The sequence below is a fragment of the Dacryopinax primogenitus genome (genome assembly GCF_000292625.1).
Source record: "Dacryopinax primogenitus strain DJM-731 SS1 chromosome Unknown DACRYscaffold_22, whole genome shotgun sequence".
In the NCBI taxonomy this organism is placed as follows: domain Eukaryota; kingdom Fungi; phylum Basidiomycota; class Dacrymycetes; order Dacrymycetales; family Dacrymycetaceae; genus Dacryopinax; species Dacryopinax primogenitus.
In genome coordinates, this window is record NW_024467219.1 from 619,263 (window position 1) to 644,494 (window position 25,232).

The 25,232-nt window shown below is 53.6% G+C and overlaps 12 protein-coding genes across 12 annotated transcripts; 7 read left to right on the top strand and 5 right to left on the bottom strand.

Moving 5' to 3' along the window:
* Positions 1 to 1,249: 1,249 nt before the first annotated feature.
* DACRYDRAFT_25056 (uncharacterized protein) lies at positions 1,250 to 3,393 on the top strand (the record flags this gene model as incomplete). The annotated part of the gene is made up of 4 exons (XM_040773986.1): positions 1,250 to 1,436; positions 1,511 to 2,812; positions 2,869 to 3,166; positions 3,218 to 3,393. Coding segments are annotated over exons 2-3 (1,500 nt in total), but the record flags the coding sequence as incomplete, so codon positions are not given.
* An 895-nt stretch (positions 3,394 to 4,288) lies between these two features.
* On the bottom strand, positions 4,289 to 6,160 carry DACRYDRAFT_84734 (adaptor complex subunit medium chain 3; the record flags this gene model as incomplete). The annotated part of the gene is made up of 11 exons (XM_040776696.1): positions 4,289 to 4,530; positions 4,590 to 4,660; positions 4,708 to 4,877; positions 4,923 to 5,074; positions 5,119 to 5,191; positions 5,237 to 5,298; positions 5,347 to 5,472; positions 5,519 to 5,637; positions 5,684 to 5,796; positions 5,842 to 6,068; positions 6,114 to 6,160. 11 exons carry the CDS (start codon positions 6,158 to 6,160, stop codon positions 4,362 to 4,364), a joined length of 1,329 nt encoding a protein of 442 aa, XP_040624605.1. The 3' UTR covers positions 4,289 to 4,361.
* A 124-nt stretch (positions 6,161 to 6,284) lies between these two features.
* On the bottom strand, positions 6,285 to 7,027 carry DACRYDRAFT_25057 (uncharacterized protein). The gene is made up of 4 exons (XM_040773987.1): positions 6,961 to 7,027; positions 6,749 to 6,911; positions 6,505 to 6,690; positions 6,285 to 6,451 (listed from the first exon to the last, which is right to left on the bottom strand). Exons 1-4 carry the CDS (start codon positions 7,000 to 7,002, stop codon positions 6,408 to 6,410), a joined length of 435 nt encoding a protein of 144 aa, XP_040624606.1. The 5' UTR covers positions 7,003 to 7,027; the 3' UTR covers positions 6,285 to 6,407.
* Positions 7,028 to 7,570: 543 nt separating this feature from the next.
* On the top strand, positions 7,571 to 7,981 carry DACRYDRAFT_84738 (uncharacterized protein; the record flags this gene model as incomplete). The annotated part of the gene is made up of 1 exon (XM_040776697.1): positions 7,571 to 7,981. A coding segment is annotated over exon 1 (393 nt), but the record flags the coding sequence as incomplete, so codon positions are not given.
* Positions 7,982 to 8,805: 824 nt separating this feature from the next.
* Positions 8,806 to 10,446, top strand: DACRYDRAFT_72065 (EF Tu GTP binding domain-containing protein). The gene is made up of 6 exons (XM_040775958.1): positions 8,806 to 8,847; positions 8,898 to 9,063; positions 9,110 to 9,374; positions 9,423 to 9,786; positions 9,833 to 9,923; positions 9,977 to 10,446. The coding sequence occupies exons 2-6, from the start codon at positions 8,927 to 8,929 to the stop codon at positions 10,371 to 10,373; spliced, it is 1,254 nt and encodes a 417-aa protein (XP_040624608.1). The 5' UTR covers positions 8,806 to 8,847; positions 8,898 to 8,926; the 3' UTR covers positions 10,374 to 10,446.
* A 118-nt stretch (positions 10,447 to 10,564) lies between these two features.
* On the bottom strand, positions 10,565 to 11,192 carry DACRYDRAFT_72068 (bola-like protein). The gene is made up of 3 exons (XM_040775959.1): positions 10,909 to 11,192; positions 10,716 to 10,843; positions 10,565 to 10,665 (listed from the first exon to the last, which is right to left on the bottom strand). Exons 1-3 carry the CDS (start codon positions 11,108 to 11,110, stop codon positions 10,636 to 10,638), a joined length of 360 nt encoding a protein of 119 aa, XP_040624609.1. The 5' UTR covers positions 11,111 to 11,192; the 3' UTR covers positions 10,565 to 10,635.
* A 310-nt stretch (positions 11,193 to 11,502) lies between these two features.
* On the top strand, positions 11,503 to 12,482 carry DACRYDRAFT_97107 (uncharacterized protein; the record flags this gene model as incomplete). Its single annotated transcript, XM_040777424.1, has 4 exons — positions 11,503 to 11,590; positions 11,645 to 11,734; positions 11,786 to 12,087; positions 12,162 to 12,482. The coding sequence occupies 4 exons, from the start codon at positions 11,503 to 11,505 to the stop codon at positions 12,480 to 12,482; spliced, it is 801 nt and encodes a 266-aa protein (XP_040624610.1).
* Positions 12,483 to 12,669: 187 nt separating this feature from the next.
* Positions 12,670 to 14,882, top strand: DACRYDRAFT_84745 (adenosine deaminase/editase; the record flags this gene model as incomplete). Its single annotated transcript, XM_040776698.1, has 6 exons — positions 12,670 to 13,042; positions 13,089 to 13,235; positions 13,286 to 13,498; positions 13,555 to 13,756; positions 13,824 to 13,898; positions 13,951 to 14,882. 6 exons carry the CDS (start codon positions 12,670 to 12,672, stop codon positions 14,120 to 14,122), a joined length of 1,182 nt encoding a protein of 393 aa, XP_040624611.1. The 3' UTR covers positions 14,123 to 14,882.
* Positions 14,883 to 15,524: 642 nt separating this feature from the next.
* DACRYDRAFT_25061 (S-adenosyl-L-methionine-dependent methyltransferase) lies at positions 15,525 to 17,149 on the bottom strand. The gene is made up of 7 exons (XM_040773988.1): positions 16,824 to 17,149; positions 16,623 to 16,771; positions 16,496 to 16,573; positions 16,277 to 16,445; positions 16,175 to 16,225; positions 15,656 to 16,121; positions 15,525 to 15,607 (listed from the first exon to the last, which is right to left on the bottom strand). Exons 1-6 carry the CDS (start codon positions 17,070 to 17,072, stop codon positions 16,032 to 16,034), a joined length of 786 nt encoding a protein of 261 aa, XP_040624612.1. The 5' UTR covers positions 17,073 to 17,149; the 3' UTR covers positions 15,525 to 15,607; positions 15,656 to 16,031.
* Positions 17,150 to 17,324: 175 nt separating this feature from the next.
* Positions 17,325 to 21,172, bottom strand: DACRYDRAFT_25062 (uncharacterized protein). Its single transcript, XM_040773989.1, has 7 exons — positions 21,030 to 21,172; positions 20,623 to 20,967; positions 20,362 to 20,559; positions 18,121 to 20,316; positions 17,827 to 18,070; positions 17,596 to 17,771; positions 17,325 to 17,547 (listed from the first exon to the last, which is right to left on the bottom strand). The coding sequence occupies exons 1-7, from the start codon at positions 21,033 to 21,035 to the stop codon at positions 17,368 to 17,370; spliced, it is 3,345 nt and encodes a 1,114-aa protein (XP_040624613.1). The 5' UTR covers positions 21,036 to 21,172; the 3' UTR covers positions 17,325 to 17,367.
* Positions 21,173 to 21,747: 575 nt separating this feature from the next.
* DACRYDRAFT_119374 (uncharacterized protein) lies at positions 21,748 to 23,132 on the top strand (the record flags this gene model as incomplete). Its single annotated transcript, XM_040770775.1, has 6 exons — positions 21,748 to 21,864; positions 21,917 to 22,025; positions 22,076 to 22,221; positions 22,273 to 22,392; positions 22,441 to 22,629; positions 22,681 to 23,132. The coding sequence occupies 6 exons, from the start codon at positions 21,748 to 21,750 to the stop codon at positions 23,110 to 23,112; spliced, it is 1,113 nt and encodes a 370-aa protein (XP_040624614.1). The 3' UTR covers positions 23,113 to 23,132.
* Positions 23,133 to 23,340: 208 nt separating this feature from the next.
* DACRYDRAFT_111764 (uncharacterized protein) lies at positions 23,341 to 25,130 on the top strand (the record flags this gene model as incomplete). The annotated part of the gene is made up of 4 exons (XM_040769285.1): positions 23,341 to 24,402; positions 24,456 to 24,851; positions 24,905 to 24,921; positions 24,974 to 25,130. 4 exons carry the CDS (start codon positions 23,341 to 23,343, stop codon positions 25,128 to 25,130), a joined length of 1,632 nt encoding a protein of 543 aa, XP_040624615.1.
* Between the last annotated feature and the right edge of the window lie 102 nt (positions 25,131 to 25,232).

Consider the following 25,232-nt stretch of genomic DNA (forward strand, 5'->3'; position numbering starts at 1 on the left):
AACACAAATACAGAAGCGCTGGTTTTAGAACCTTTTCCAGGCGGGTTTAGAATAACAATCTTGGTAGATGGCTGATCAACTCGGTCGGAGTTAGCACTTCGTCGAGCCACATACCGATCTTTTGTGCCACTCGGCTCAGGCCTATTCATTCCCGGCGGAAGCGCGGTCCGGCAAACTGACCTTCAACAGCTCAGTCGTGTCTTTGAGCTTGAGATCCGGAGAAATGACTGGAAATACCTTAGACTAGAAGCCACTTTGCTAATGGGCGCTAAGTAATTCTAGAGAGGCGTCCTAGTCATCACCGACTGTGCAGCGACGTCCGGCATGAAACGATCAATATCGATATGACCGGGGCAGTCCGCCCCGCGGCTGTCCTTCTCCGGAACGGAGGCTCGGGGACCCTTTCCCTTTTCCCCCCCTTCCCCCTTCCCAACCGCACCGGTACGGTCTTCGCCAACCAAACTCAAACACTTTGCTTATTTTCCCACCGCCACGACCGCCGGTTCGCTAGAAGCTGTACCTTCGAAGCGACCAAAACCGCGGATGCAACCCAAACTGACAGCCAGTGATTCTGCAGTTATTCCTGCAAGGGCTTATTGTCTTACCTTACCGTACCGCTCAGCTAAGTGAGAAATAGCCGGGGCAATTGAATAGAACTAGACTCATTTCGGGCCCTTTTCCCACTATAGAGCTGCGCGACCGTTCGTTTTGGTCCTCTGCAAAATTGTGCATCGTTAGTGAGCCAGAAACAAGCTCGAGCTCACGCGGGAGCCTCGGAGCGCGCAGGGAAGAAAAAATAACTCGTCATGCTTCAGCGCAGATAACACACGACAGCAATTCTAAAACGCCAAACGGATGGTGCAGGGGACTAGAACGATTCAGAACGAGTGAATGAGTATCAGATCACGCACATGATACTCTCTGTGTTTCCCTGGGGGCCGTCATCCGGGGGTGAGCCAATTTCGCGCTCTCAATTGGGCATGGTGTCATGTTTTTTCGCAGGCACATGGAGCGGATCGCTTTCGCGTTTCCGTCGATAAAGCGCCCAAGCGCCCATACATGCCATCGTGTCCTCGCCCTTGTCCCCTAATCTTGCGCCTTCCTTCCGCTTTGTCAGGGCGGAGCCTGCAGCATTAACCGCCGGCAAGAATCGCACTTCCGCGCGCTCTGGTGTCTGTGCGCGTGACGCTCTGTGAACGGCAGCAGATAGACCGCCGTGTTTTTCATCCCTTCTGGCCCTCCGTGCCTGGCGGTCATTCGTGGGAGCGTGTCCTGTTCTCCTCGGTCCATGAGGCAAGCCTTCCCACAAAGAAGCCATCCATCATTTTGGTAGCTAGGCTTCCTCCATAAAACAGGAATTTCGCGATCTCGTGCCCCTTCCTGTCCCGCGTAGCGTATTCCTCACCGACGAGCAGCCGTCGCATGCGCATAACGATGTGAGTCCATGCTGTCCGCGTGTTTCCATTCGATTCTATTCCTGGCGTAATGTTTTCATGACCAGCGAGTCTAGGGACCTATACCATTTTTCTGTCGCCGGGAAGCAGCCGAAGGGATCGAACCAGCTCGATCATAAGATGGCTGGAAAGTGCGCTCAGCGCCTGCCCTTGCCATGCCCCTGCAAGACACCCTCGTCTGCCTGTATATGCGCCGCCGCCAGCTCTCTTCGCCTTATGCAGTCAGTGTCCCGCCCCTTGCGGTCGCCGTGGTCGCTGACAGAGCTTCATTCAGTCCCAAAGCACAGCTCAAAGGATTTCGAATTAAGGTCCCCGATGATATCTGGAACATGATCTTTCGCCTCCTTTTCGACTCGGGGAAGTCGGTCCTCAACGTTTCTCTTTCGTGCCGCCGTTTCTATATCCTGACTCTACCGTTGCTCTTCAAGCGGCTGAGCTTTCATCATGACCGGAACCACCATGCAGAGACATTGTGTGAACTGGTACAGAAAAGACGACATCTGCAAAACTACGTGCAATCAGTCGATATCAACTGCATCACCTGGAACGACGCTCATTTGATGGTGGCTAGCTTTCCACCACCATGCATTGTTCAACTTTTGGGGATACTCACTAATCTCCAGTCGGTCAGTCTCTCTGGGACAGTCCTAAGCTACAGAGGTGCCCTGTTGCTGGCCGAAACAAAGACCTTGCGACAATTCTCCATCAGCTCGAGCTGCCGACTGGGGAAGAATATGTTCGCAGATATACCTCGCCGGAAGAATCACTCTATAGAAAGGTTGACTATTGGCGAGTTGGCATATGACAAACCGGAAGACCTCGTCGATTGGCTGTACCTGGTGCTGAGCAACACCCTCACAGATCTTCATGTGATCGGTGGGCTCACCACTGGGAAATTTTTCATCGAGTCACTGCTGCAAGAGCTGGTACTCAACACACTCCGTCGCTTGCATATCGAGTATATCGACGGCGCGATCCTCTATGAAATAGTGGCTAGGCAGCAACGACTAGAGGAACTCCACTTCTTTTGCTCAGATCCTCTCTTCGTCGTCGATTCTCGGTTGCCACCTAACATATCATCATGGTCGGGGCCTGCGTTCCTGGCCACCCACTTCATTCCAGACTCCGAGATCAACAAAGTCAGACTCTGGATGCAGGACATGTCAGAACAGGGCAGGCATGTGCAGGACAAACCCTTGGCGTGGGTATACGAGACCTCCATCAAGCATGCCCGGCGACCTATCCAGAGCCTGGAGATCCTGCATTTCGAGTGGAACCAATGCCTTATGGACTCCATCCCTCGGGTCTTTCCTGACCTGGAAAGGCTTGCCCTTTTTTTCATTGATCGACCGGACATGGTAGGCCACCGTACCTATCAACAGGATGCGGGCCAAACTGAACACTTGTGATGCAGGACTACCTTGAAAACAAGCTTGCTGCAAAACTCGCGATGATGAAACACCTTCGCTATCTTTCCATGGGCACCGAGGGCACCATCCCCGCCGTACGGCCTGCGAATGACATCCCTTGGTGTTACAACAACCTGCTCAAATGGACCGAGAACTGTCCGACACTGAAGCAGGTGGAATGTCGGGTACTGAACCTGTGGATAGACTGGAGACGGTTCGGGCATGCTGAATGGAAAGGCTTCATGAAAGGCGAGATGGTTCTGGACGAACGTGAGCTACTGAAACTCCACATCTATCCTTCATGTGCGTGTTTGAACCGAACGCACTACGTCTCCGAGATGACACTTGTTACAGAGGGAAGCGATTTGCTGCGATCATCTATATCCACACATGCTGGTCAAAATTAATCTGCATGTGAGTGAAACCTTGCGCAACTTTGTCCATACTCCTTCCTCAGCCTGGAACTCGGACCAGAACCTTCGTTACTCTCAACTCCTGTATTCATAGCCTCGGTAGTACCAATAGATACCCCAGCCCAATCTGTATGGTCGTCTTTAGAATCTGAGCTAGATAGAACGCTGTTGTTGCTTCGGATTGATATATACGAATGTAATTGTCGTACTATTGCTGAAGTGAAACTGCCCTCCCGATGGTACGATGGTAAAGATCAGCATTGCATCCTCTGCAAAGCGGAGGGCGTGAAGCTACCCGCCAGCAATGAATTCAGCAAGCCCACCTTCTTTGAAAAGAAGCATTCGATCAAGACCCGCCTACCATCTGAATGGACGAGTCTCAGGCCATGCCGGCCCGCTCCGAGCGCAGTACCCCACACTGATCACATTCCCGAAGCTTCTCGTTCTCTCACGGCCCCGTATCGCTCGCGATAGTTTGCCGAAATTAGCTCGAACACGGTGGATCATAAGCGCTGGGAGGCTGGCTCGCACATCTAGATATTACTTTGAGTAGAGGGTGATTCCTATTCCAAAACCTTCGAAGGGGCTAGGAAAAGCCCGTCAGGGCAGAGTGGCATGACTGCTCTTTTCAGGACGTCTCCAAATCGGGCATAAATGGGTGTTGTCAAGGTGCATGATGGACATATGACTAAGCAAATTACCAATGAACGGAACTTGGGAATTCCCTGCCGGCTATGGGCGACTGTTGCTGAAGAGACACAAACACAAAGCGGGTACGAGGTCCGTCGATGGCGGATCCCCAGTGCGCATTCCACCTAATTGACCGCAGTAGGATTGCGTTTCACGATATGAAACCCACGACAGAGCAAAGGCCAAGACTGAACACATCACATCCATTCGACATGTTAACCGTGCGGACCCCACATTACGCAGCACATGGCGGCGACCCCTGGTTCAATATATAAGGACAAAAAAGGTTTATTGGATTATTGATACACTCTTATTCGTCGTACCTTAAATGGGTAACTCTACAGGATGGACTTTCTCTGTCTCACTACCCAGATGCGTACAATTGTGAGCCTGATTTACCATCTCCATTCAACGTTTCCACGTCCACTCCCACGTACGCCTTTAAATGGCTTATAGCTCTCCGCCCCTACGAGCTTCAAGCTCTCGACCTTGAGGCCAGAAATAGTGCTCGACGACATGGTATATGTGATCTGTATAGCGGGTGATGTCCGGGGGTGTGTTTCTCTGTTTGTGGAATCTTAGCCAGACCAGGCTGGGGGACAAATATCGAAACAGGCACGTACGAGCTCGAGAACGTCCCTTTGAGTGTTAAAGATGCCGAAGCGGGCAGAACGGGGATCCTCCATTCAAGACTCTTGGCTGAAAGTAAGCTCCGTTGGTCCCGAGACAGAGGTTACACACCTTGGAGAGAGGGTCGAGCCCCCATGATGTTCGGTCCTTCTCGTTCGCTGGGCCATTGGCGGAGGACATTGACGCTTGGACACTTGTAGCGCCTTCTCCGAGCGGCCAGAGGAGCTTGACGTCTTCCAGCGTCTTTCCGGCTCGGGAAACGAAGACTATCTCAAAGGAGCCTGCGATGGTATTAGCCGCGAACGATCAGACCGCGGCCGACGGACCCGTGTTAGTGCCTATGCTGATATGCGGCCGTAGTTGCAGAGGGACCTGATGCGGTGCGAGCGGGGGCGGGGCGACCATGTAGTTCAGAAGTGTGAAATGCCCGTCGGGGGGAACGAACGAGAGCGCGCGATCGCGTGTCCACCTCTGGAATCTGTGCTCATTTAGTCGTCGTCAGAGAACGTGTGAGGGGCAGACCTTATACAGGGATGGAAGGAGGGTTCGGTGATCAGTCTCGAGTTGGAGAACGTCAATAGCAGATCTGGGGTGCCTGAGACTTGTCAGCCTTACATTCGCAATAAAGGGAAGGACACACCTGACAGCCGGCACTGGCATTTCACTTCCCCCCAGACATCACCAGACAAGACAGCCCCGTTCCTGTAGACATTTAGCGCCCGCAAGCGGACAAGCGGCAGGAGAGCGCACCGGCCGACGATCGCCTCGAGCTGCTCGACGATGTCGAAGTACACTTCGTTGTTGTTGTACCTTACACCAGGTCGCCGCCAGGGGATAGGAGAGGCGAAGGGCATGGCGGTCGTCGATCCTGGCAAGCTGGGCGGTGTCAGTTCCGTGGAGGTTGAAGTAGAGGATGGCAGACCTGGATGCACCTGCTGCGGAGAGCAGCTTGTTGAGCAACGAAGGGGGCAGTACGATATCCCTCAGAGCATTGGGTTCTGTAGTTAGTGGATGGCCAGAATCGAGCATCTCTTCCAGTAACTGCTCCAGTCAGCCCGTGCCCCACCAAAGACAAGAAGGGGCCTACTTGGTACACGAGATCGAAGTTGTCCCTCACCCGGGAGGCAGATATGTCCCCGATATAATCTCGCAGGATAGAGAGGAACGTATTAAGGAAGGAGAAGACGAATAACGGGTCGACTAGGTTCCTTTAGCGTAGGCTGAGGAGAAGGGTGGGGGACGTACGGTCTTCGTTTACCGGGCAGAGGAATCGCAGGTCTCCGTCTTGTTTCCAACAGAGGGCGCTCCCTTTCCCCCCAGCACCAGGTACGTATAACACGTTCTCCACCCCTTCCTTCCCTGCCTCTCCTTCCTTCTCAGAGGCCCGAGAAAGAGCATCGTTGAATGCTCCGATATGTAGTAGGGGAAAGGCGGGAGGGGTGGTACGGAACGTTGTTTGAATGATCGGTTTCCTGATTCTTGATTAGCTGGAGAGGGGAAAGAAGGAACAGGCGCACCCGAGGCTGTCGAGGATGATGAGCCCTGGTAGGCTGGGGAGGGGCATGATCATCGTTAGAGAGGGGAGGGGAGGAGGAGATGGTGAGGGAGAGGATGTGCTGTATACTGTTCCCTCATTTGGTGTTGCCCCGCATATATGCGCCACTCGGGTTAAATACAACGACGGCACACGACAATGAATATTTTGTAAAGTATTTCGGGTTCCAAAAGCTACGAGGAGACACAACGAGGAGAGAAGAGTATTATCCAACAATATCAAAGGGCATTGCAGTCCGTACGTATTCAACTCTTCTTCAGCTCTCCGCCGGCCTAGGACGACTCAGCACTCTCAGCGTCTCTGCATACCCAAATCGATCAGTCTTGTACAGCTATGGTCAAGGAAAGACTTACCATGTCTGAGGAAGATCTGCCTCTGAGCAGCGGGCGTCCCAGGCTCAGCGTCTGCCTGCGGCTCACGCGTCTCGTAGTTCGCCTCGACGTACACCTGAGAGCCCTTCTGCAAGTTCTTGAGGTACTCGTTCTGGTTCGGGTTGAACGAAAGGACCCGGTGCCAGCTTGTGGTCGGTTCTGGGCGAACTGGAGTAAACGGGTGATTTTAGCGTGCGTATACAGGTGAGGAGGATGGAAGGCGCACCTCCATCTTCCCCCAAAGGACCGGGATAGTTGGTAGTAGCAACCACGTAGCTCACGTATTCCTTCTCGTTACGCGTGAGCTTGACCTGTGGCTCGGCGCCCAGGCGTCCGACAAGGATAAGCTTTGAGATGTCGGTTGAGCGGGAAGGGGTTGTGGAGAACATCTAGAGCAGGTTAGCGTCCCTCTGGGATTGATGGGATGAAAGGTCGTACCCGGCGTGCCTGTTGGCGGACTGCTGTACGGAGAGCGTTCATAGTTGTAAGTGAAGGAGTGGTGGTCGTTAGAGAGAGAGAGAAGTTGGACGCGAGAGGACGCGGTTTGGGTAATGAAAGAAGTTACGGGCGGAGATTGGAATAAGAAATACTTCCGATATGCATTGTTACATTAGCCATTACTTTGTACACTTTCTACTACATTACTACACTTACTACATTTACACACTTTACTACAAATCATGTCTAGACATCGCCTGGTCAGAAACCTAGATCTAGATGGTACATACTTTCCATTCCCATCCAACTCGCTCTAACAACAAACAGAGGAGATGGCAGAAGCAGACGACTACGGCGAGCCCGACCTCTCAGAGAGCGACAACGCCCAGCTCCAATCTGCCTGTCAGGCGGTGCGCGACATTCTCGGCCCCGAAGAGGAGAGCGGCGTAGGAGATGAAGAGATTGCGGATACGGTATGGGAGTTCTGGTTCGATGTGGAGAAGAGTGTGGCGTGGTTGTTGGGTACGTTGCGCGCTGTTTGGGAGGAATTTGACGACTGAGTTGAACGGTAGAAGAGAGAGATAAACGATTGGAGAAACAGAAGAAGGGTGAGTACATATTTCTTTAATGAATATTTTGTTTCACTTCGTTTGCATTTGCATTTGTTACGTTGTTTTCTTTTGTTGGTGGACTGCCCGCCCACACGACACCAGGATTCCCGTCACTGTCTACACCGCTCAGCACTACCCTCGAGCAACTGGCCGCCTCTCGCCATTCTGGAAGCCGCAGTCCCCGTCCAGCCAACATGGTATTCCACTCTCACTCAGCTGGAAAACCTTCTCTGGCTGCGCTCGCCCGTTCCTCCCAGACCAAGGGGACCACTTCGCTTGCACAAAGGGGAGGGAAACCCAGCCTCGCCGCTCTAGCCGCTTCCCGCTCTCAAGCTTCAGCCTCAGGAGGGCCAACAACAAAACCCAGCCTGGCATCCCTCGCCAAATCCCACACGCCTACCAGCTCCTCGCCCTCCCTTGCACCCCGTCCCCCAGCAGCTCAGCCGCCCAACCCCTCCGTGGGCAAGCCCAGCTTAGCCTCCCTAGCCGCCACACGGGCGAATCAGAAACCCTCCATCTCTGCCCTTGCGCGCTCAGCACGATCATCCCTGCCCACCCCTGTGCCTGCCTTCACCGCGGCGGGAAAACTCTCCAAGCTTGCTCAACTCGCCCAGCGCGCGCAGACCGAGCCTACCCCAGCAGAAGAGGCCCCCCCAATACCCCCAAGTGCTCCCGACCCCTCCTCAGCGCTCTTCCTCCCTTCCTCCCCGTCAGCTCCCTCGTCTTTCGCCACTATCCTCATCTACCCTTCTATTTCCCCTCCCGGACTCGCCCTCCCTTTTGCGCTGGATGTGGATCCCGCTGCGTTCCTAGGGCCGAGTCCGGATGATCTTGTTAAGGCGAGGCAGGGTGGTCGGCTCGACAGGTGAGGTCGCCGTGGCGTGGGGGTGGGCGGGGAACGTGGCAGTGTGGCGTGGGCGGGGTAGGTGTAGCTTATTCTTTCTATTTCGTCCTCTTTGGATTTTTGTCAGTGGGAGCGATCTAACGCCTTCCCCAGCGGCCCAGCCCAAGCAACCCAAGAATCCCCCATCCCAAACCCCAGCACCTCCCAAATCCGCGCCGAAGAAAAAACCCCTCACGCCAGCATCTAACCCTCCCCATCGGACCAGCACGCCCCACACGCAGCTAGCCGACGACCTCGAGGGACTCAACCTCTCCCCCCCTCCGGAGGAAGATGTTGAAGTGCCTAAACCTAGTCTGGGGCGAGAGAAACTGCTCGAAGCCGTGGCCAAGCAGCTTGAGTCCGGGAAAAAGGGGCTCAACCTAGTCATCATCGGTTTGTCCCCCCTCCCTCGCTACCTGGATGCGGGACTGACGCGATGGCAGGACACGTCGATGCGGGCAAGTCTACGCTTATGGGACGGCTGATGTACGAGCTTGGAGAGATGGACGAGAAGATCAGGAGGGAGAATGAGCGCGGGAGCGAGCGTGCGGGGAAAGCCAGTTTCAAATGGGCTTGGGCGCTAGACGAGAGTGCTGAGGAGCGAGAACGGTGCGTCTTCCCTATTTCTGCCGCTGCGGGCACTGAGGATGCACAGAGGAGTGACGATGGACGTCGCTACTACGCATATTCGCACTCCTTCGCTCCTTATAACCCTGCTTGACGCGCCGGGCCACGCGGACTTTGTCCCCAATATGATCTCCGGTGCTGCTCAGGCCGACGCGGCCCTGCTCGTGGTGGACGCCGCGCCCAACTCTTTTGAAGCGGGGTTCGAGAGGGCGGGGCAGACGAGGGAGCATCTGGTGCTTGTACGCGCACTGGGAGTGAGCCAGGTCGTCATCGCTGTCAACAAGATCGATCTGGTGCGTCTGCGTCTTTCTGGAACTCTCAGGATACAGCGCTGATCATAGCAGGCGATCGACCAAGAATCCCGATATGACGAGATCGTCTCCACCCTCTCTCCCTTCCTCGTCCAGTCTGGCTTCCAACTCCAACGCACGGTATTCGTCCCCCTGTCAGGGATGGAAGGGCTCAACCTGACCGAAACGTCGCTCCCTTGGTACACCGGTCCGACACTACTCGATGCCCTGGACGCACTCAAGCCCCCCCAACGGCCGTATACGCTCCCTCTGCGGATCCCGCTGGCCAACGTCTTCAAAGGCCAGACAGCGATGGCCTCTGGCGTCGGGGTATCGGGGACAGTGGCGAGCGGGGTAGTGCAGGTCGGGGACCGCGTGAGGATCTTACCAGGGGACGAGAGCGCCGTTGTCAGACGTGAGCATGCGATTTTATTGTAAGTATTCATGTTGACGGGTTGCAGTGATAGAGCAGGACGAGTCAAGCCTGCCTTGGGCAGCAGCAGGGTCGACCGTAACGCTCTACCTCGCCGGGGTAGACCCGATCCATCTCGAGTAAGCCCCCTAGCCCCGTTCCACACCACCCACTCACCTCCCGTGTACAACAGCATCGGCTCCGTTCTCTGCCCCCCCGACGCCCTCGTCCCCCTCACAACAACCTTCACAGCCCAGATAATCGTCTTCGATATCCAGCTGCCGCTCACCTCCGGCGCCTCAGTAGAACTCTTCCACCATTCACGAGACGTCCCATGTACGCTTACCCTCCTGTCTACGCTAGACCGAACGACGGGCACGGTGCTCAAGCGGAATCCAAGAGTGCTGACTCGCGGCCAGTCGGCCAGAGTACAGGTCTCCTTGAGGGAGGGGACGATCTCGGGCGCGGGGGAACGGGTGGCGCCTGTTCCGCTCGAGACGTTTACGGTGAATAAGGATATGGGGAGGATCTTGTTGAGGAGGGGGGGCGAGACGGTCGCTGCGGGTATCGTATTGGATCTACTGGGATAACTGCAACGAGGAGGAGAGCAGGCAGAACAGGGTGTAGGAACGCACTTGTAGATCATAACCACGTGAAATCAAGAACCAATGTAATGTGTTTGTACCACTTTGTGCGGTCCGCATTCTTGATGCCTCATGGACCTTTCGTATGGGCCGACCCCTCTCATAAACATGGGAAGTTTGATGGAATTTGCACTGGTGAATAATACTCATCGCTACAGTTTGTGGTCTCATCACGTCTAGTCCATATGAAGCACCCTCCTCCATTTCCTCAACTACTCGGCTCAGGTATCGTCTTCAGCTACGATCCACTCAGCTTCACATCAACACCAAGACACTTTGAGTACGCACCTGCAGCCCATGTATCCCCTCTATATCCTCTTTCAAAGTCTTCGTCACGAGCTTATGCTGCTTCACGAGCGTCATATCCCTAAAAGCGCTGCTCTGTATAGTGATCGCATAAAAAGTGCCGCATCCCCCTATCGACTCGAACAATCCGTGGCATCAGCCAGCCTCCCGCAGGAAGAAGAGAGAGAGGACAGACCAGAAACGTCCTCCACGTCTAGCCGGCTGGGGCTGAACACCTCCCGCAGCTTGGAAGCGATCGTACGCTCGCCTTCTGTCAGTTGGCCTTCGGGTTCCGGATTCTGGGGAGGGGAGTTCCGGGCTACGAGAGTGGTGCTGAAGGCGCGGGTACGGGTGGTGCGTAGGAGGGGGAGGAAGGGCCGAAGGAAGGTGAGGGACATTGGCGATGTCGTGGCGGTTGAAGGATATGAATCGGAGTCGGAGAGAATCCAGGTGAACTCCCCTGCTAGCCAGTAAATCTGTGGTATAATAAAGCCTTCAAAGGAGTTAAGAAATAATATTTTGTTCTTGACTGATCTTTTGTAGAATGGACGAATCTCCTCAAATGGATTACAATTATTGTTAATCCATTCAGGGATTATTTCAATAACTCGTCAGTCAGCAATGATGAGTCAGCACCCTGAAGCGAACAGACGCCCATTCCAAACTTTTTATTGCAGTTACTAGTAACTAGTGCACACGACCGCAGTGGGACGCCATCCCTCTCCTCATCACATCTGCACCTTCTATTTCCTGGATATACTGTCACTGTACACTTGCATCAACTGTGAAGATGCGTCAAAAACGAGCGAAAACGTACAGGAAGCTCATGGCCCAGTATGAGCGCGCCTTCGGTTTCCGGCAACCATATCAAGTACTTGGTACGATTCACCCTGCCTGCTTTGGACTGTTCATTTTGCTGACAATGCATTCAGTTAATTCCGACTTTTGTGAAATGGCTATCCAGCTTAAGATGGAATTTATGAAAGACCTCGAGATCGTCCTGCAAGCGAAAGCCAAACCGAGTACGCTGCACCTTTCCTTGACCTCTCCCTGTCAGAAGCTAACACAACCAGTGATAACCCAGTGCTGTATCGCCGCTCTCTATGCGCTCGGGCCTACAGGCCAATCGATCGTCGACCTAGCAAAGACCTTCGAGCGGCGCCGTTGTGGGCACCTCGAGACGCCTCTTTCTCCCGAAGAATGTATCGCCTCCGTCGTCGGGCCTACAAATAGGCACCGGTATGTGGTCATGACCCAGAGTGACGGATTAAGGCCGCAGATGAGAGAAGTCGAGGGAGTGCCGATCGTTGCGCTTAATAGGGCTGTGATGGTACTGGAGATGATGAGTGAGAAGACGAAGCTGAAGATCCGGGCTGTGAGTGGCTCTACAAGTGTTGGGATAGAGGCTGACAGGAATAGATGGAGGGAAAAGCCCTGGAAGCGTCGAAGGAGGAGGTGAAAGCGCTTAGGCCAGTTTTGAAAGCTGCCCGTGGGGAGAAACCGCCTCCTGCGCCGGTGGTGAGGAAGAAGAAGCCGAAAGCACCCAATCCGCTCAGTGTGAAAAGGAAAGTGCCGAGGGCTGTTGAACATCATAGACCGGAGGGAGAGCAGGCGGTCAGGCTTGGGAAGCGGGGGAGAGAGGAAGAGGAGGTGCAAAAGGAGGAGACTGGGGAGGTGCAGCAGGAGAGAAAGAAGAGGAAGAGGAGGAAGAAGAATAAGTCTGCGGCGGCGGTTGAGGATGTAGCTGGTGCAGATGAGGAGGAAGACTGAGCTGAATTATGTTGCTTTCATTATACCTCACAATTGCATTGTACAGTATACTCTCACATATTTCTAACTTTTTTTTTTCCAACTGTCAAATAAACTGGAGATATTGGGCACCATAAGCGCTCATCCATCCTCGTCGCCCGACGCTCAGGGCTCGTCGACCTGTCGTCGTCGACCATCTGCTCGCTGGATGACCCCCACTCCAGATGAGATAGCCCAAGCCGTCCTCTCCCTCTACAGCTCCCTGCCGCCATCCTGCCGCCCCCAGTCCAGCGGTGCAGCACAACCATGGACCATCCTAGCAGGGTTCCTCCTTCTCCCTCCCTCAGGGCCTCCGATCCCCATCTCCCTCGGTACGGGGTGCAAGTGTCTTCCTTCTTCTCGCTTGCCTGTGGCAGGAGATGTACTACACGACAGTCACGCGGAGGTGGTCGCTAGGCGAGGAGTTATACTGTGGCTCATGGAACAGGTCGGGACTGGGGAATGGGTGGACCAAGTCGAAGAGGGAAGATGGGCACTCAAGCCAGGAGTACAGCTGGGGATGTACGTCTCCTGCCTCCCATGTACGCTTTTCCTTCCCAAATCTACCAAGACTAACCCCTCTACAAGGCGGGGACGTGTCCATGTCCTACCTCGCTGCTACCCAGGCCCCGGACATGGCTTCACTCAAAGATGCTCTTCCTGTTCCTGCAGCTGAAGGGGCAGCTCGCGGGAGGGACGGTTACACAAACTACGGTGCCCTGCGTACGAAGCCCGGTATACCCCTCCTCCGCACACCACCACAGTGAGCTAAATACCTTATGCAGGACGGGCCGATTCCCCACCTACAATGTCCATGTCCTGCAGCGACAAGCTCGCAAGCTGGACCTTCCTCGGTGTCCAAGGGGCGCTCCTCTCATCCCTCCTTTCCCCAATCTACATCTCCCACCTCGTCATCGGCTCCGTCCCCCCCAGCCTACGGGACTCCGCCCAAGCAGACAGTAAGCGTGCCTTCCTTGACCGACTAGCTGGAGTGCAAGGTACGCCATTCACCCTCCGCCTCCGAGCATTGAGCGTATTACGTACCCCCTCCCAGGCATGCCAGCGCCGTTCGACCAGCACCCCCCCAGCATACACTTCACCGACCTCCGCTTCCCCTTCCCGAAGCCTTCCCAGGCCGGGCCCGCCCCTCCCGAGTCCGTGTCCTGGGTCGCTGGCGCCGGACCGGAAATCCTCGTAGGCGGTATCAGGAGAGGCGCTTCCCTCAAGTCGAGAAAAGGGCTTCAGCCGAGTGGGAGGTAAGTCTTACATCCACATCTCTGTGCTGTCGGTATCCAATCCCAACCCCAATCCCGATCCCGCCAGGTCCCGACTATGCAAGCTCTCGCTTTTCAACAGTTATCTTTGGCTCCGGGAACGACTTGCTCTCCCTCCTCTTCCGTACGCATGTCAGATTCATTGATCACTTCCCAGAGACTGAATACCTGCACAGAAGCGATATCACGTATTACGACGCGAAGCAAGCCTGCGCGGCGTACACGCTCGCAAAACGGATGCTGCGAAGCCCCGCGCACCCGTTCGCCAATTGGGTCATCAGCGGCCAACCCTGGGAATCCTTCGACACCTCGGGTAGTGTCCTCCGGAACCCCTGCTCACTTATCTAGAAGCACATTATATTCTCGAGGAAATGTCCACTGCCCGCCACCCACCCTTCCTTCCGCGTTGCGTTTCGATCAGTGGACACAGGGGTCGTGACTAGAGGTACAGTACAGTTGCTTTATGCAGCCCAGTGTGGGGTATACGCATCGGCTCGGCTTAACCGTGGCACTGCGCGGCCTGCAGTCCCGGGCCTCTCACTGTCACGACTGAGTGTACTTGGCACACTCTGGGCCGGAGAGACAGTGGAAAGTCGTGAACGAACCTGTGGAGGCATCAGCTCAGGGTGTCGGTATAGCATAGACCTCCAGAAGATGTTCCATATGCTGTAATGATTGTCAGATGCTGTATTCAGTGCAGAATGAACATCATACTCGTCCAACAGCCCAGTGTTGGTGTCCAATCCTGGTACAGCCAGGCTCACCCCGCTATCCTCTGCGAACATCTCCGCGGTCCTGTGCAGCCCATGCTTCCTGAAATAATCCATGACGTATTGGTCCAGTCTACGTCACCATTCTCAGTTATCCGTTTCTGGCGCAAAGTGGAGACATACACCTCCGCCGAGTCCGGCCACTCTGCCGGGCCGATCTGGTCGGCCTGCACCATCGGTCCATACAGTTCCGGCATCTGGCCAATATCAATTTGTCGAAGTTCTGGTGCCAAGACGGAAAGTGGGTGTCTAGGATGGTTGAACTCGGATGGGTTAGAGTTCGGGAGTGGAGGAGTTCGCCAATGGACCGTTTCCGGTGTGAGTGTCGGTGTCGTATCTGGCACGGTTGGAGCTGATTCCTGTTGTCGTGGATTGTGCGAGATAGAGATAGCAGGGTGCCGAACAACCTGAGGCGGGGTAGGTTTCGAGGAACCGGTGACATTGACTTTAGGAGCAACAGACGGCCGCTTCCTCGGCATACTGGTCCCTATAAAATAAAGGGACGATGGAGGGATATCGTGCTCTTCCGGCAAGTGGGAGGAGGTCTTTATATAGGATTTCAATCTGGATTAGCTGTCCAGGAACGTAATGGTGCGGGGCAGTGGGATGTCGTAAGACTAAGCTTGGGGAGAAGCTGCTCTGTTGAGAGAACGTGCCAGTGGAAAGAGACTCGCAACTGGGCAGTCAAAGATTGCTTCGGCAGAGAAGCTTTGGCTTGACCGAGATTGTTCCCTGCTTAAAGGCCCCACAAGTGTACTTCCAATATCATTGCCTCGGTCTCTCTGGTGAATACCAGAGCAACGAATGACGAATGGCCCCTTAAGCGGAGGGTGCCACAGAGCAAGGGACTGCCAGACGTATGGACATCGGGTCCCGATAGCATTCGTGCGATCTCATCCATCACCTAGGGCCATTAAATTGTGCGGGGCACGGAGAGCGTAGGCTGCACAATGATCGCGGACGGGTGCCTTTGGGAAGTGTTGCTTGCATGTGCTTCAGCGGTCCGTATCAGAAGAATCGCGCCACAATTCGCGAACACTCGATACCCAGGGATCTCTACGGTCTTCCAATGGGGTTTGTGAAGTGAACATTCTTTCGGTGTACCACTCACTTCGATTTCTATACGCCCTGTCTTCCATGGTCAACAAAGAGAATGATATGAGAAGAAGAAACGCGAAGACTTTAGCGAAAGGAAAACGACAAAGTGGTTAGCCGCGGCGTGCCGGTGTACTATCTGGTTCCGACTTGATGCGACACTATCTGCATGATCTGCTTCTTCTCTTTGCTTCGGCCCTATTGAACAACCTGTAATCATGCGACCAGCGGAAGAAGTGGCTCGGCGAACAAGCTCCTGTTCATGAAAGGAAACTCTCCCATCGCTGTCAGGATACAAAGACTGCTTCAACAACTTGTGCCGACAGATTTTCGCGACCCGTTGCGGACGGGCGGATCGCAAGGAACCTTGGCCCAATCACATGGTCGAACAATCAGAAGGATGCCTTCACACCTCGTCTACGGAAGCGAAGAAGTGAAATGGTGTCACGAGAATAAACCGGTCTCTCGGGGTCATCATCAACCTGCTCGGAGAGTCAATTGCGTGCACGACCTGGATGAAAGACCCTTTGCATACTTCTTCCCATTCGAAATGCTTCTTCAGCAGGACGAAGAATCGTTTGTCTGCCTATAGAATCATCATGAATGTGACAATCAGGCGGCATTAGCCTCTCCTCACCTTACGACGTTTCTTATAGCAGAACAGAAGTTCCGCTCTCGGGGATTCGTTTGTCAGGTCGCAAAGACTTTGCACAAGCAAAGGAAATGCGGGTTCCAAATACACGCAGTCCGCGGCGAGGATCAAGTCAAACGCCCCCGTCCGGATTGCCTCTGAAAGAGGTTCCCCCCTGTGCAGGTGTCAGTTGTGGCGACTGCATTGTCGTGAAAGACGACTTACCAATTAAACTCCGCGGCTATGCACGCATTTTGCACGTTGTTGAGAACAATGTTCCGCTCGATCAAAGGAAGTAATGGCCTGTTTGTCGCTTCAGGAAGTGTCCGAGACATAACAGCGCAGTCCATACGTCTGATCAGTGATTACCACATGCTTTGCACCGAGTTTCGCCGCGACAAGGCCAACGAGGCCTGTTCCTGCTCCAAGCTCCAGCACGGTCCGCGTTTTCATCCACCCAGGTTCTCGGGTTTCACGAAGGCAGATGTAACGTGAGAGAACCTAAGAATCCCTCGGATCATTGAGTTCGTAACAGATGCAAGGGGTGAAGTACTTCGCCGGCCGGCCACGCTATTCCGCCGCATCCGGGGCTAGCATCCACAGATAACCTAAGCTCAGGAACAAGAACCGGGAACGAGAGAATCTGTAGCTGATTGATGATACTCGGCCTCTGTGCCGGCACGATGAAGCCGTCAGAGATACCTTCGTCCGTGTTCCCGGCAGCGTCGGCATCATTATCTCGCAGATGCCGCAGAGGATCCAGCTCGTCCAATCGCTCCTCCTCCCGAAGTATTTCTGCCATTGTCGCCATATTCACCGGGATTTACCGTTGTTCGACCATTGATTGAGATGGTGCCAGCACAAGATGTTGGCGCTAATGAGCTCAGGAGGCATTCAGACGGCACTGGTGTTGTCGCGCGTGCTTCATAAGTTTCGGAAGCAAAACATAGTTGAGGATGAGGCAACAACGACGTACGCTCAGACATGTTAGATATCGATAAATATCTCGTTCTTGCTATGTTCATGGCCACCATACAGTACATATGGGCATAACATACAACCAGGATCGAAGCTAACCAAGAAACTACAGTACTATCTTATACAACGACAGGCACCGGGTTGTCCATGTACATGAGAACGCCATTCTGTAAAACTGCATCTACAGCAGAGCCTTCCGCACCAGACGTCGGGAGCGGTTGAATGTCTTCTGGTTCCCCGAACGCAGTCAGAATTACGCCCAACGCCTTGATGCCACGAATCAGGGACGGAACACGTCTCTGTGGACGGCATCAGCACTGGTAAGAAATAGAAGAATTAGGACGCACCAATAATGAGGCGTTGAGAATAACGCCTAGTAGATTATTCGCCTTCGCGAAGTTGACTGCAGCGCTCACGCTTAAGCACCGTTTGTCAGTTTGTGACTCGTCAGGTACGAATTGTGCTATCGAGGAATGTACAGAGGCGCTCGCGACTCCACAATTAGTTGCGAATAATACAGCATCTGGGGAATCCAGTCAGCACCCGCAGACAATATTAGGGCAGATATCTTTACGCACAATTAGGCTGCTTCCAATTCAAGGCAACGCACACGTCCGGTTCAAAGGAGGAAAATACTACCTTGCGCCTGGGATTGGAGGTGCCCGTGGTGGTGGGCGTGGCCTGCGAAGCATGGTATACAGTTTGCAGGACAGCATCGATAAAAGCGTTCAAGCTAGGAGAGCGACCGAACCCTAGACCGTCCACAGTCGCAGCTGTCGGGTATGCTAACTCCAGGCTGACGTTATAGGTTGTCGGTAACACCTTCGAAATTATGTCAGACGTAGACGTGAGCGCGCGAAAGAATGACGAACTCTGAGAAGATCGTCAAGGCTGATTAAGGAATTTCGCACCACACGACTCCATGCCGCAACAGATGTCAGGCCGGCTCGTGACGTCGGCAATTGCTTGCCCTTCCGCTTAGCGAGGTGCTGGAATTGCAAGTGATTAACCTCGCACGCCATCAGCTCCAGTTCATCGAAAGGCAGGCGCCAGTCCGTGCAGACTACCGGCACCATGTCTTTCGTTGCCTGGACGACGACATGAACGTATTCGCCGGCTAAAGAAGAGACTGTGAGATTGTTGACTGAGGTGCTGGCAGCTGTTGGACTGCGCATGGAGGAAGGAACGCTGGGAAGCCGGATCTGACTGTTCACGGACGGAGCGGCGGTTTGGGGTACGGTGGTTGATTTCCAGTAAGTCTCGACGGCGCCACCAATCTCCAGACTCACACCTCGGAAAGGCGTTATGATCCGCAATTGGAATGACACCTTGCCGATGGGTTGCAACCGATGATCTAAGATGGGCAAGACGACAATCTGGTCGGTGATACGCTGTCCATCGACTTGAGATGGTATTGTTACGGCTCGTCCCATGAGTTTCGAGCCAAAAGCGGGGTATAAGGAAAACTCAAGAGAAAGATCGTCGAGGCTGTCTAACTGGAAGTTGTAAACTTCCATCTCGTCCTGTAGGGGAAGGATGACAGTATGAGGAGCGGCGGCGATGTTAGGCCTGGTAGCCATGATAAGTTTGAGAGAAGGCCCGCTGTGCACATAAGGAGCTCCGGTGACGCGGGTTTGGAGCTGCACGGCCTGAACAGGCGGCGAATCCTTGAGCTTCGCAAAAGGCCGACCGAGGGCGATCTGGACGAGCGAAGAGCGGTTCAGGTAGGTGTGGCCATAAATACGTAAAGGCATTGCCGGAGGTGGCAAGAAAAGGGAGGGTATATTGTCGATCTCGTCCATGGAATCCACCTGCATCGTGTCGCTGACCTGGGAAGCTGGGCTGATCGAGTTGATTGTAGAGCTGGCCGGTAAAGCGGCAGCCAGGGGCGGGCTGCCAGCTTGGAGGAGCAAGTTGACGCAACCTGTGTGACCATACCAACCGGCGTAGTATATCGGCATCTTCCCTGATTCATCCCTTGCATTCGCATTGCAGCCGGACTCCAGGAGCACGCGGACGCATGCTTCATGACCGTTGCGAGCAGCATGGAACAGAGGTGTCCACTCCGAATACCTATCAGGGACGTCCTTGATCAACTGGTTCTGGGCGAATATACGGCACAACTCCGCATGGCCTTCTCGAGCTGCCAGATGGATAGGATATTCGCCATTCGAGTTTGGCAGAGGTCGCGCGCCTTTGTCCACTAATAAGCGAGCCACGCTATCCTGGCCATACTGGCATGCCAAGGAAAGCAAGTTGAACTCGTCCGGACTGGTAGTGGCTGCTGCGAGATCCACACCTGGTTGGCAAAGAAGAGCCTTTACACAGTCAAGCTTGCCCTTCATCACCGCATATACGAGTGCAGTGCAATTGTCCGAGTCCTTGATGGACACATCCACATTAGCAGCCAGAAGCTGCTCGCAGACCTTGACATGTCCGTTCATGCTTGCGTAGTGGAGAGCAGTGCGACCATAGACATCCTGGAAATTCACAGCAACACCCCTGTCGATAGAAATTTGTACCAAACGGCGCTCTCCCGCGATCGCGGTCTCGTGAAGGCAGGTACGACCACTGATGTCATCGACAAAGGAGAAGTCGAACGGTGTGCTTGAGATGAGCAGGTCGGCAATATGCGGTGGAGCCTCGATGATCGCTCGGGATAGGATACGTGTGATGTTGGTCTTTGCATCGGCGGCCTGGCCCAAGAGGAGATCCATTTCCGGTAGAAGAGCACGAACACCGGCCTCGTCATTCCGTACAACCAGATCCGACAGATTGCTCTCAAAATCGGCATAGGCTGCTTCTGCCTGTCGCTCGAGGGCCGTCCGATGCTCGTCTTCGTCGGCAACAATGTCGCCGTTGACGAGTAGTGCGTGCTCTGGCGCATGTTGAAGGTCAACGAGAGCTGCGGACACAATGTTCGACAACTCGGCAAGCAAATGCCGATTGAAGCAGGGTTGAACCTCAACCTGACGGGAGAGATAGAGTTCCTTGGTATGCGACTTCGAGCGCTTGTCCCACTTCTTCAAAATCTTGCGGAAGCCGGTCGCATTAATTTCAATGAATTGCTGCGGAAATTAGCGCCGAGAGCCTATGTGGGGCACGAGACCTACCTGCAGCTTCAGCAAATCCTTCTGTAGCACCCTGAATCCTTCCTCAATCGACCTCCACTCAACACTGTCGGTGAGGGACTCTCCATCTGAATTGGCCGCGTTCCGTTTGGATCTCTCCATCGCTGCTTGCTGCTTGCTCAACAATGTTCCCAACCTCAATCTGAGCTCGTTTTCTTTCTGTAGGTAAAACTCATTAATCTGGGAGAACAAATTATGTCATTAAATAAATGAACACTTCATGGTGCGGATGCGATGACGCACCTTCTCTAACTCCCTCTCTAACTTGAAGAAGAATGCTTTTCTATGCGCTTTAAAGATGGGTCCTCTGTTCTCATCTGCACCTCCGCCCCAAAGAGGTGGTTCCATAATCCCCGCATCTCCATCGGGGGTGCCAGCATATGGGTTAATGAGCGGCTGCTCTTCTCTCGTAGATGGCGTGTCGGGTGACAGGGGCAGCTCTGATGGACGAATACCCGCTGCGAGAGCCGCGGCTTCTGACGCAGGTCGATTCGCAGCGAGTGAGTTGATAATCTTCTTCAGGAACTTGTAGTCTAAGTAGTACCTAGACCATCCCGGGATTTGCTGTGCTTGAATTTCTTTGCCAAACTGGTTCAAAAAAGAGGCGTGTGAGTGTGTGTCCGTATGACGCTCCACCAGGGTTAGCGCACCTTCATCGTTCCCTAATCTACCGTGTCGAGATCGGATGACTTGGAGAGAGCGCTGCTATTGTATGGCAGACGCTGTGGGCAGGGTGACAGGACGATGTCGCATGGCCTGGTTAGAGGTATAAGTGCTCGCGTTGACGAGAACCTGCAACTCGGTAGAGGAGAGACAAGTAAGGGTGGCGCTCGGACCTAATCACCGACCCTACCCTTTCGAGCAATAGGATCACGTGTGACTTCTCTCCGGAAGGATTCCGTTATGCCTCATACGATGCCGTCCATAGAGTGGGCATTACAACGGTGCGAAATGGAAAGGAGAAATATCTGTTGTCCCAAAGAACTGTGTTTCCCATTGTTGGACAGGTCATGCCCTCATAATCGCTCAACGTGAGCATCCTAGGCACTCCAGTGACTCTTCTGAGGGATTTCATTAACCATCACAGGTAGAGCGGGGCCAGTACGTAAAGAATTAAATACATTTGCTGACCCGAGGTGAAGGATTTCAATGCAACGGTGGGTGCAGTCGGGGTCCTGGAAGCGCCCAAAGTAAACGGAAGCTTCTGGCTCACGCACGTGCGTGGAGAATCTACTTTCACAAGCCCGCGTGCACTTCAAACCGGCCCTGCCTTCCGAGCTTCTCTTTGAGTAAATTCCGTTTGTTGAATGCAACGACATCAATAGCTGACATAAACTTTACTTTGATTAAGGTTCTCTCTGCTTAACTATGGACTTCTATGCCGATATTGGAGCAAGTGACACACAGCGCCCGTCGTTGTTCGAGCTCCTTGCCCAGGAGCAATTGCGCGACTTGCTACAACCTGCGGTCAAATATGTGCTGGCGGTTGGGCTGTTCTTCCCTTAACGCTACACGGATCCTCAGATCTTCCTTTTAGTTCTTTGCGCAACGGTATCCCCGTTATTTGCTTCGCATCGTGAACCGGCACGAAGAGTTCTATGCCTTACTGATGCTCGTCATCGAGAGGCATTATCTCCGGACTACCAGTAAGTTCTCCGATCTCGATAACCCTTAATTCTCTGAGTCCTGTTATTAGATGCCTCATTCTCGGAGAATTTCTACGGCCTCAAACGACGAAAGAAGCCCATATTTGAGATTGAACGGGCAAATATCGCCGCGGGCGGCGCCGGAGATCATGAAACACTCACCCCTCGAGCCCGTCTGTTGTCATTATTGTTTCTGGTAAGTTCCGTCTATCATTATATTTCACCCTGGTTCTGACGGTCTGTATAGGTAGGAGTACCGTACTTGCGTGCGAAAGCAGAGGATGTATACGAGCAACTGGGTGGAGGACTTGACCCGGATCTCGCTGGTGCAGAAACCTCCCAACCACGGCAAATCTCCACATCACAGGCACGTTGATCGCATTCCAACCGGATGCTGAACTGAACAAAAGCACAGACCGCACGTGCTCGCATGCTGGCTGCAGCGAAGCAAGCCTTCAAGGTCGCGTATCCCTATGCGAATTCTGCATACCATCTTTGGCTATTTGCATGGAACATCGCATATTTATTTAACAAAACCAGCTACTACCGACCATGGCTTGCATTGATCGGTGTTGATTTGCGAAGAATGACAGTGGAAGACATGGTAAAATGCCCTGTTCTGCTGGAACGCATATACGCTGACGTAATACCACAGCGAATGTCTGGCGTCGTGCCTTCAGCTGCAACACAGTCCCAGCCCTTGGTACAACGTCTCCTGGCCCTGTTCCGGCCGTCCACTATCCTTTCATCCCTGAAACAGCTTCTTCCACTTTCTCTTCTTACGCTCAAGTTCCTCGAATGGTGGTATTCCCCAGCATCTCCCGCCCGCTTCATTGAGCGAACCACACAAGGCCCGCCCATACCTCCGCCTGCACCGCTCTCGCCCCATCCAAAAGGTGTTGGCGTAGATCCGGAAAAGTATGGTCAATGTCCTGTGTGCAAGCAGGAGATTGTGAACGCGACTGCATTGCCTACGGGATGGATATGCTGCTATGTATGCGCGTATCAATGGGTGAAGGAAAAAGGAACGTGTCCAGTCACGAAATTAGAGGTCAGGGTTGACGAATTGAGGAAGATTTTGGTGTAAAAATGAAAACAATGTAATGCAAAATACCTGTACATTAATTCAAATGATCAGTCTGAGCCCATTCTGAGGGCATTTCTGCCTGTTTTCGGAAGATGCCCACGTGACTAAAAGCACGGTCGTTCCATAAAACACGAGCCCCAACGCGTCGCGCCTTCCTTCCTTCTTCCTTACCATCATCTTGTTGGCCGTTCTGCACTTTCGTGTCTGAGATTGTTGTTCCTATCTTTGATGTCTACCGTCAAGCCTCCTGTCACTAAACCTTTCCTTCCAGCACTTGGTATGGGGCCTCGTCCCTCCCGAACGTCGTCGAAACCTGGTGTTCCTCCAACACCGGCAACATCAACCACCAAGCTGCACCACCCTACCCCTCGCTCAACTATGGGGAACCTGTTCTCGACTGCTTCTCGTGCTTCTACTCCCGCAATAGGACGGAGTTTGTCTAGTATCTCTGACATGACAATGGTCAACAATGACACTGCTGCTGATTTCAACCCCCTGCCTCTCAATAGCTTCATGAAAAACAACGAACCTCTTGCTAATCCCCAAATCCCCCGTCCTCACACTCGCGCTGGTGTTAGAGCGGATCTTGCGGGCGACACGAACAGCCCTGTTCTCTCGTCTGCCCGCCGCGCCAAGACGCCTGCCCCGTTTCGTCCGAACGAAGATAAGCGCATACATGAACCTCCTGCACACAATCTGCCTTCCATTGCTACCGAAAACGTCGTCGATCCCTCTCTTCTGTCTGTTTCGCATGATACTGAATCTTTTGTCGACCAAATTAGTAAAACCGGCCCTTCTAACTGGCAGGCTCCTCCCGCTGGTTTTAGCTGGGTAGGGGAAATGAAAGCACGGGGCCCCAATCCTCATCCTGCACCCCCGAGCGCTCCTCCTCCAGGCCCTCCTCCCTCGCTTCGCCCCCCTGTTCAAACTCCTGTTTCCAATCGCTCGCATGTGCATGAAGATATTGATATGACTTTGGTGGATGACGAAATACCCGAAGAATACGTCATCCCCCTGTCTGATAAAATGAACGGTAAACCTACGATGGAACGCCAAGGGAAGGGGAAGCGTTCTGACGGGCATATATCTGAGATAAAACGGAAGCGTCGACCTTCCCCTCTAGCGCCACAGCCTCAGACTGCACGCCCAAACGCCGCTAGACTGCCTCTTAGAGAGATCCATTCCCATGGCCGCCCTGTGTACGATGAGAGAGAGGAGTCATACTACGATGAAGTCGAGCAAATGGTTACTGAGCGGCCTATGAAGAGGACGAGGCCTGATAACAGACCTGTAACTCGTTTCTCTCCGGATTCTAGGCATGGACTGATTGGATTATTTCCCAGGTCTCACCATCTGCCAATGATTCTACGAACATCCACCAATCGTCCCAATACGAGCATCTTGATGATGCGTACTACCAACTTGAATCAATGCTTCCGCCTGTTCCTTCTATGCACTCTAACCCCTCTGCTCAACAATATTCTTCATATCAAGACTACCAAGACAGTTACGAGCATGACCTGCCTTTGCACTCTGAGGGAGATACGGAGCAGCTGGAGCCGACCCCATCGACCCCGCCGCCTCCGCCTACCAAGAACAACTACGATGTACAGGCTTATCTGAATCGAAACATGTACAGGTATGAAGCGTTACAGCAGAAATGGAGAGAATGCACACACGAAGAATGGGTTGATGGTGCGAAGGAGCTTGTCGCCCAGTTTGAGAAGACGTTGAGCCTTGTACGTGCTTTCGGCTATTGTTATTTATTGCCGAGACTAACTGCGCTCGTCAGGTCAAGGACCATATGCAGTGCGTTCGGTTATCACACCCAAGCGCCGTGGTCAACTTAATTCTCTTGCAGGAAGAAGATCGAGCTGTTCACGAGTCTTCATCTGGATCTCGACAATCATTGTAAGTTGTTGGACGACCGCGACGAGAGGCTGCGCGGTGCGCAGGATAACCTGGCTCAGGGGGCTGTAACGGTCGTTGGAAGTCGCACCAACCCGATCGTGGTGTAGGAGGAAGTGGTCTTATTAGAGCGAGGAGGGAAGCACTCATGAAGTGCTTGTTCCCGCTCCTGCAAGTGTATCATTACAGTGTGATTATGAATGACAAACATT

What these genes read in the sequence shown, in the direction of transcription:
- DACRYDRAFT_72068 (XM_040775959.1), bottom strand. Translation starts at nt 11,110, where the DNA reads ATGTCCCTCACCTTCCTTCGGCCCTTCCTCCCCCTCCTACGCACCACC. An exon ending in AGACGTGGAGGACGTTTCTG is followed by an intron (nt 10,844 to 10,908) that starts GTCTGTCCTCTC and finishes TCGAGTCGATAG; the next exon opens with GGGGATGCGGCACTTTTTAT. An exon ending in AGGGGATACATGGGCTGCAG is followed by an intron (nt 10,666 to 10,715) that starts GTGCGTACTCAA and finishes AGTGGATCGTAG; the next exon opens with CTGAAGACGATACCTGAGCC.
- DACRYDRAFT_25057 (XM_040773987.1), bottom strand. Translation starts at nt 7,002, where the DNA reads ATGAACGCTCTCCGTACAGCAGTCCGCCAACAGGCACGCCGG. An exon ending in TCCTTTGGGGGAAGATGGAG is followed by an intron (nt 6,691 to 6,748) that starts GTGCGCCTTCCA and finishes CGTTTACTCCAG; the next exon opens with TTCGCCCAGAACCGACCACA. An exon ending in GCAGATCTTCCTCAGACATG is followed by an intron (nt 6,452 to 6,504) that starts GTAAGTCTTTCC and finishes TTGGGTATGCAG; the next exon opens with AGACGCTGAGAGTGCTGAGT.
- DACRYDRAFT_72065 (XM_040775958.1), top strand. Translation starts at nt 8,927, where the DNA reads ATGGGACGGCTGATGTACGAGCTTGGAGAGATGGACGAGAAGATCAGG. An exon ending in CTGTCAACAAGATCGATCTG is followed by an intron (nt 9,375 to 9,422) that starts GTGCGTCTGCGT and finishes CGCTGATCATAG; the next exon opens with CAGGCGATCGACCAAGAATC. An exon ending in CGAGAGCGCCGTTGTCAGAC is followed by an intron (nt 9,787 to 9,832) that starts GTGAGCATGCGA and finishes GACGGGTTGCAG; the next exon opens with TGATAGAGCAGGACGAGTCA.
- DACRYDRAFT_25061 (XM_040773988.1), bottom strand. Translation starts at nt 17,072, where the DNA reads ATGGCAGAAATACTTCGGGAGGAGGAGCGATTGGACGAGCTGGATCCT. An exon ending in TAGCGTGGCCGGCCGGCGAA is followed by an intron (nt 16,772 to 16,823) that starts GTACTTCACCCC and finishes AGGGATTCTTAG; the next exon opens with GTTCTCTCACGTTACATCTG. An exon ending in ATAGCCGCGGAGTTTAATTG is followed by an intron (nt 16,446 to 16,495) that starts GTAAGTCGTCTT and finishes ACACCTGCACAG; the next exon opens with GGGGGAACCTCTTTCAGAGG.
- DACRYDRAFT_25062 (XM_040773989.1), bottom strand. An exon ending in TAGAGAGGGAGTTAGAGAAG is followed by an intron (nt 20,560 to 20,622) that starts GTGCGTCATCGC and finishes TTGTTCTCCCAG; the next exon opens with ATTAATGAGTTTTACCTACA. An exon ending in AGGATTTGCTGAAGCTGCAG is followed by an intron (nt 20,317 to 20,361) that starts GTAGGTCTCGTG and finishes TAATTTCCGCAG; the next exon opens with CAATTCATTGAAATTAATGC.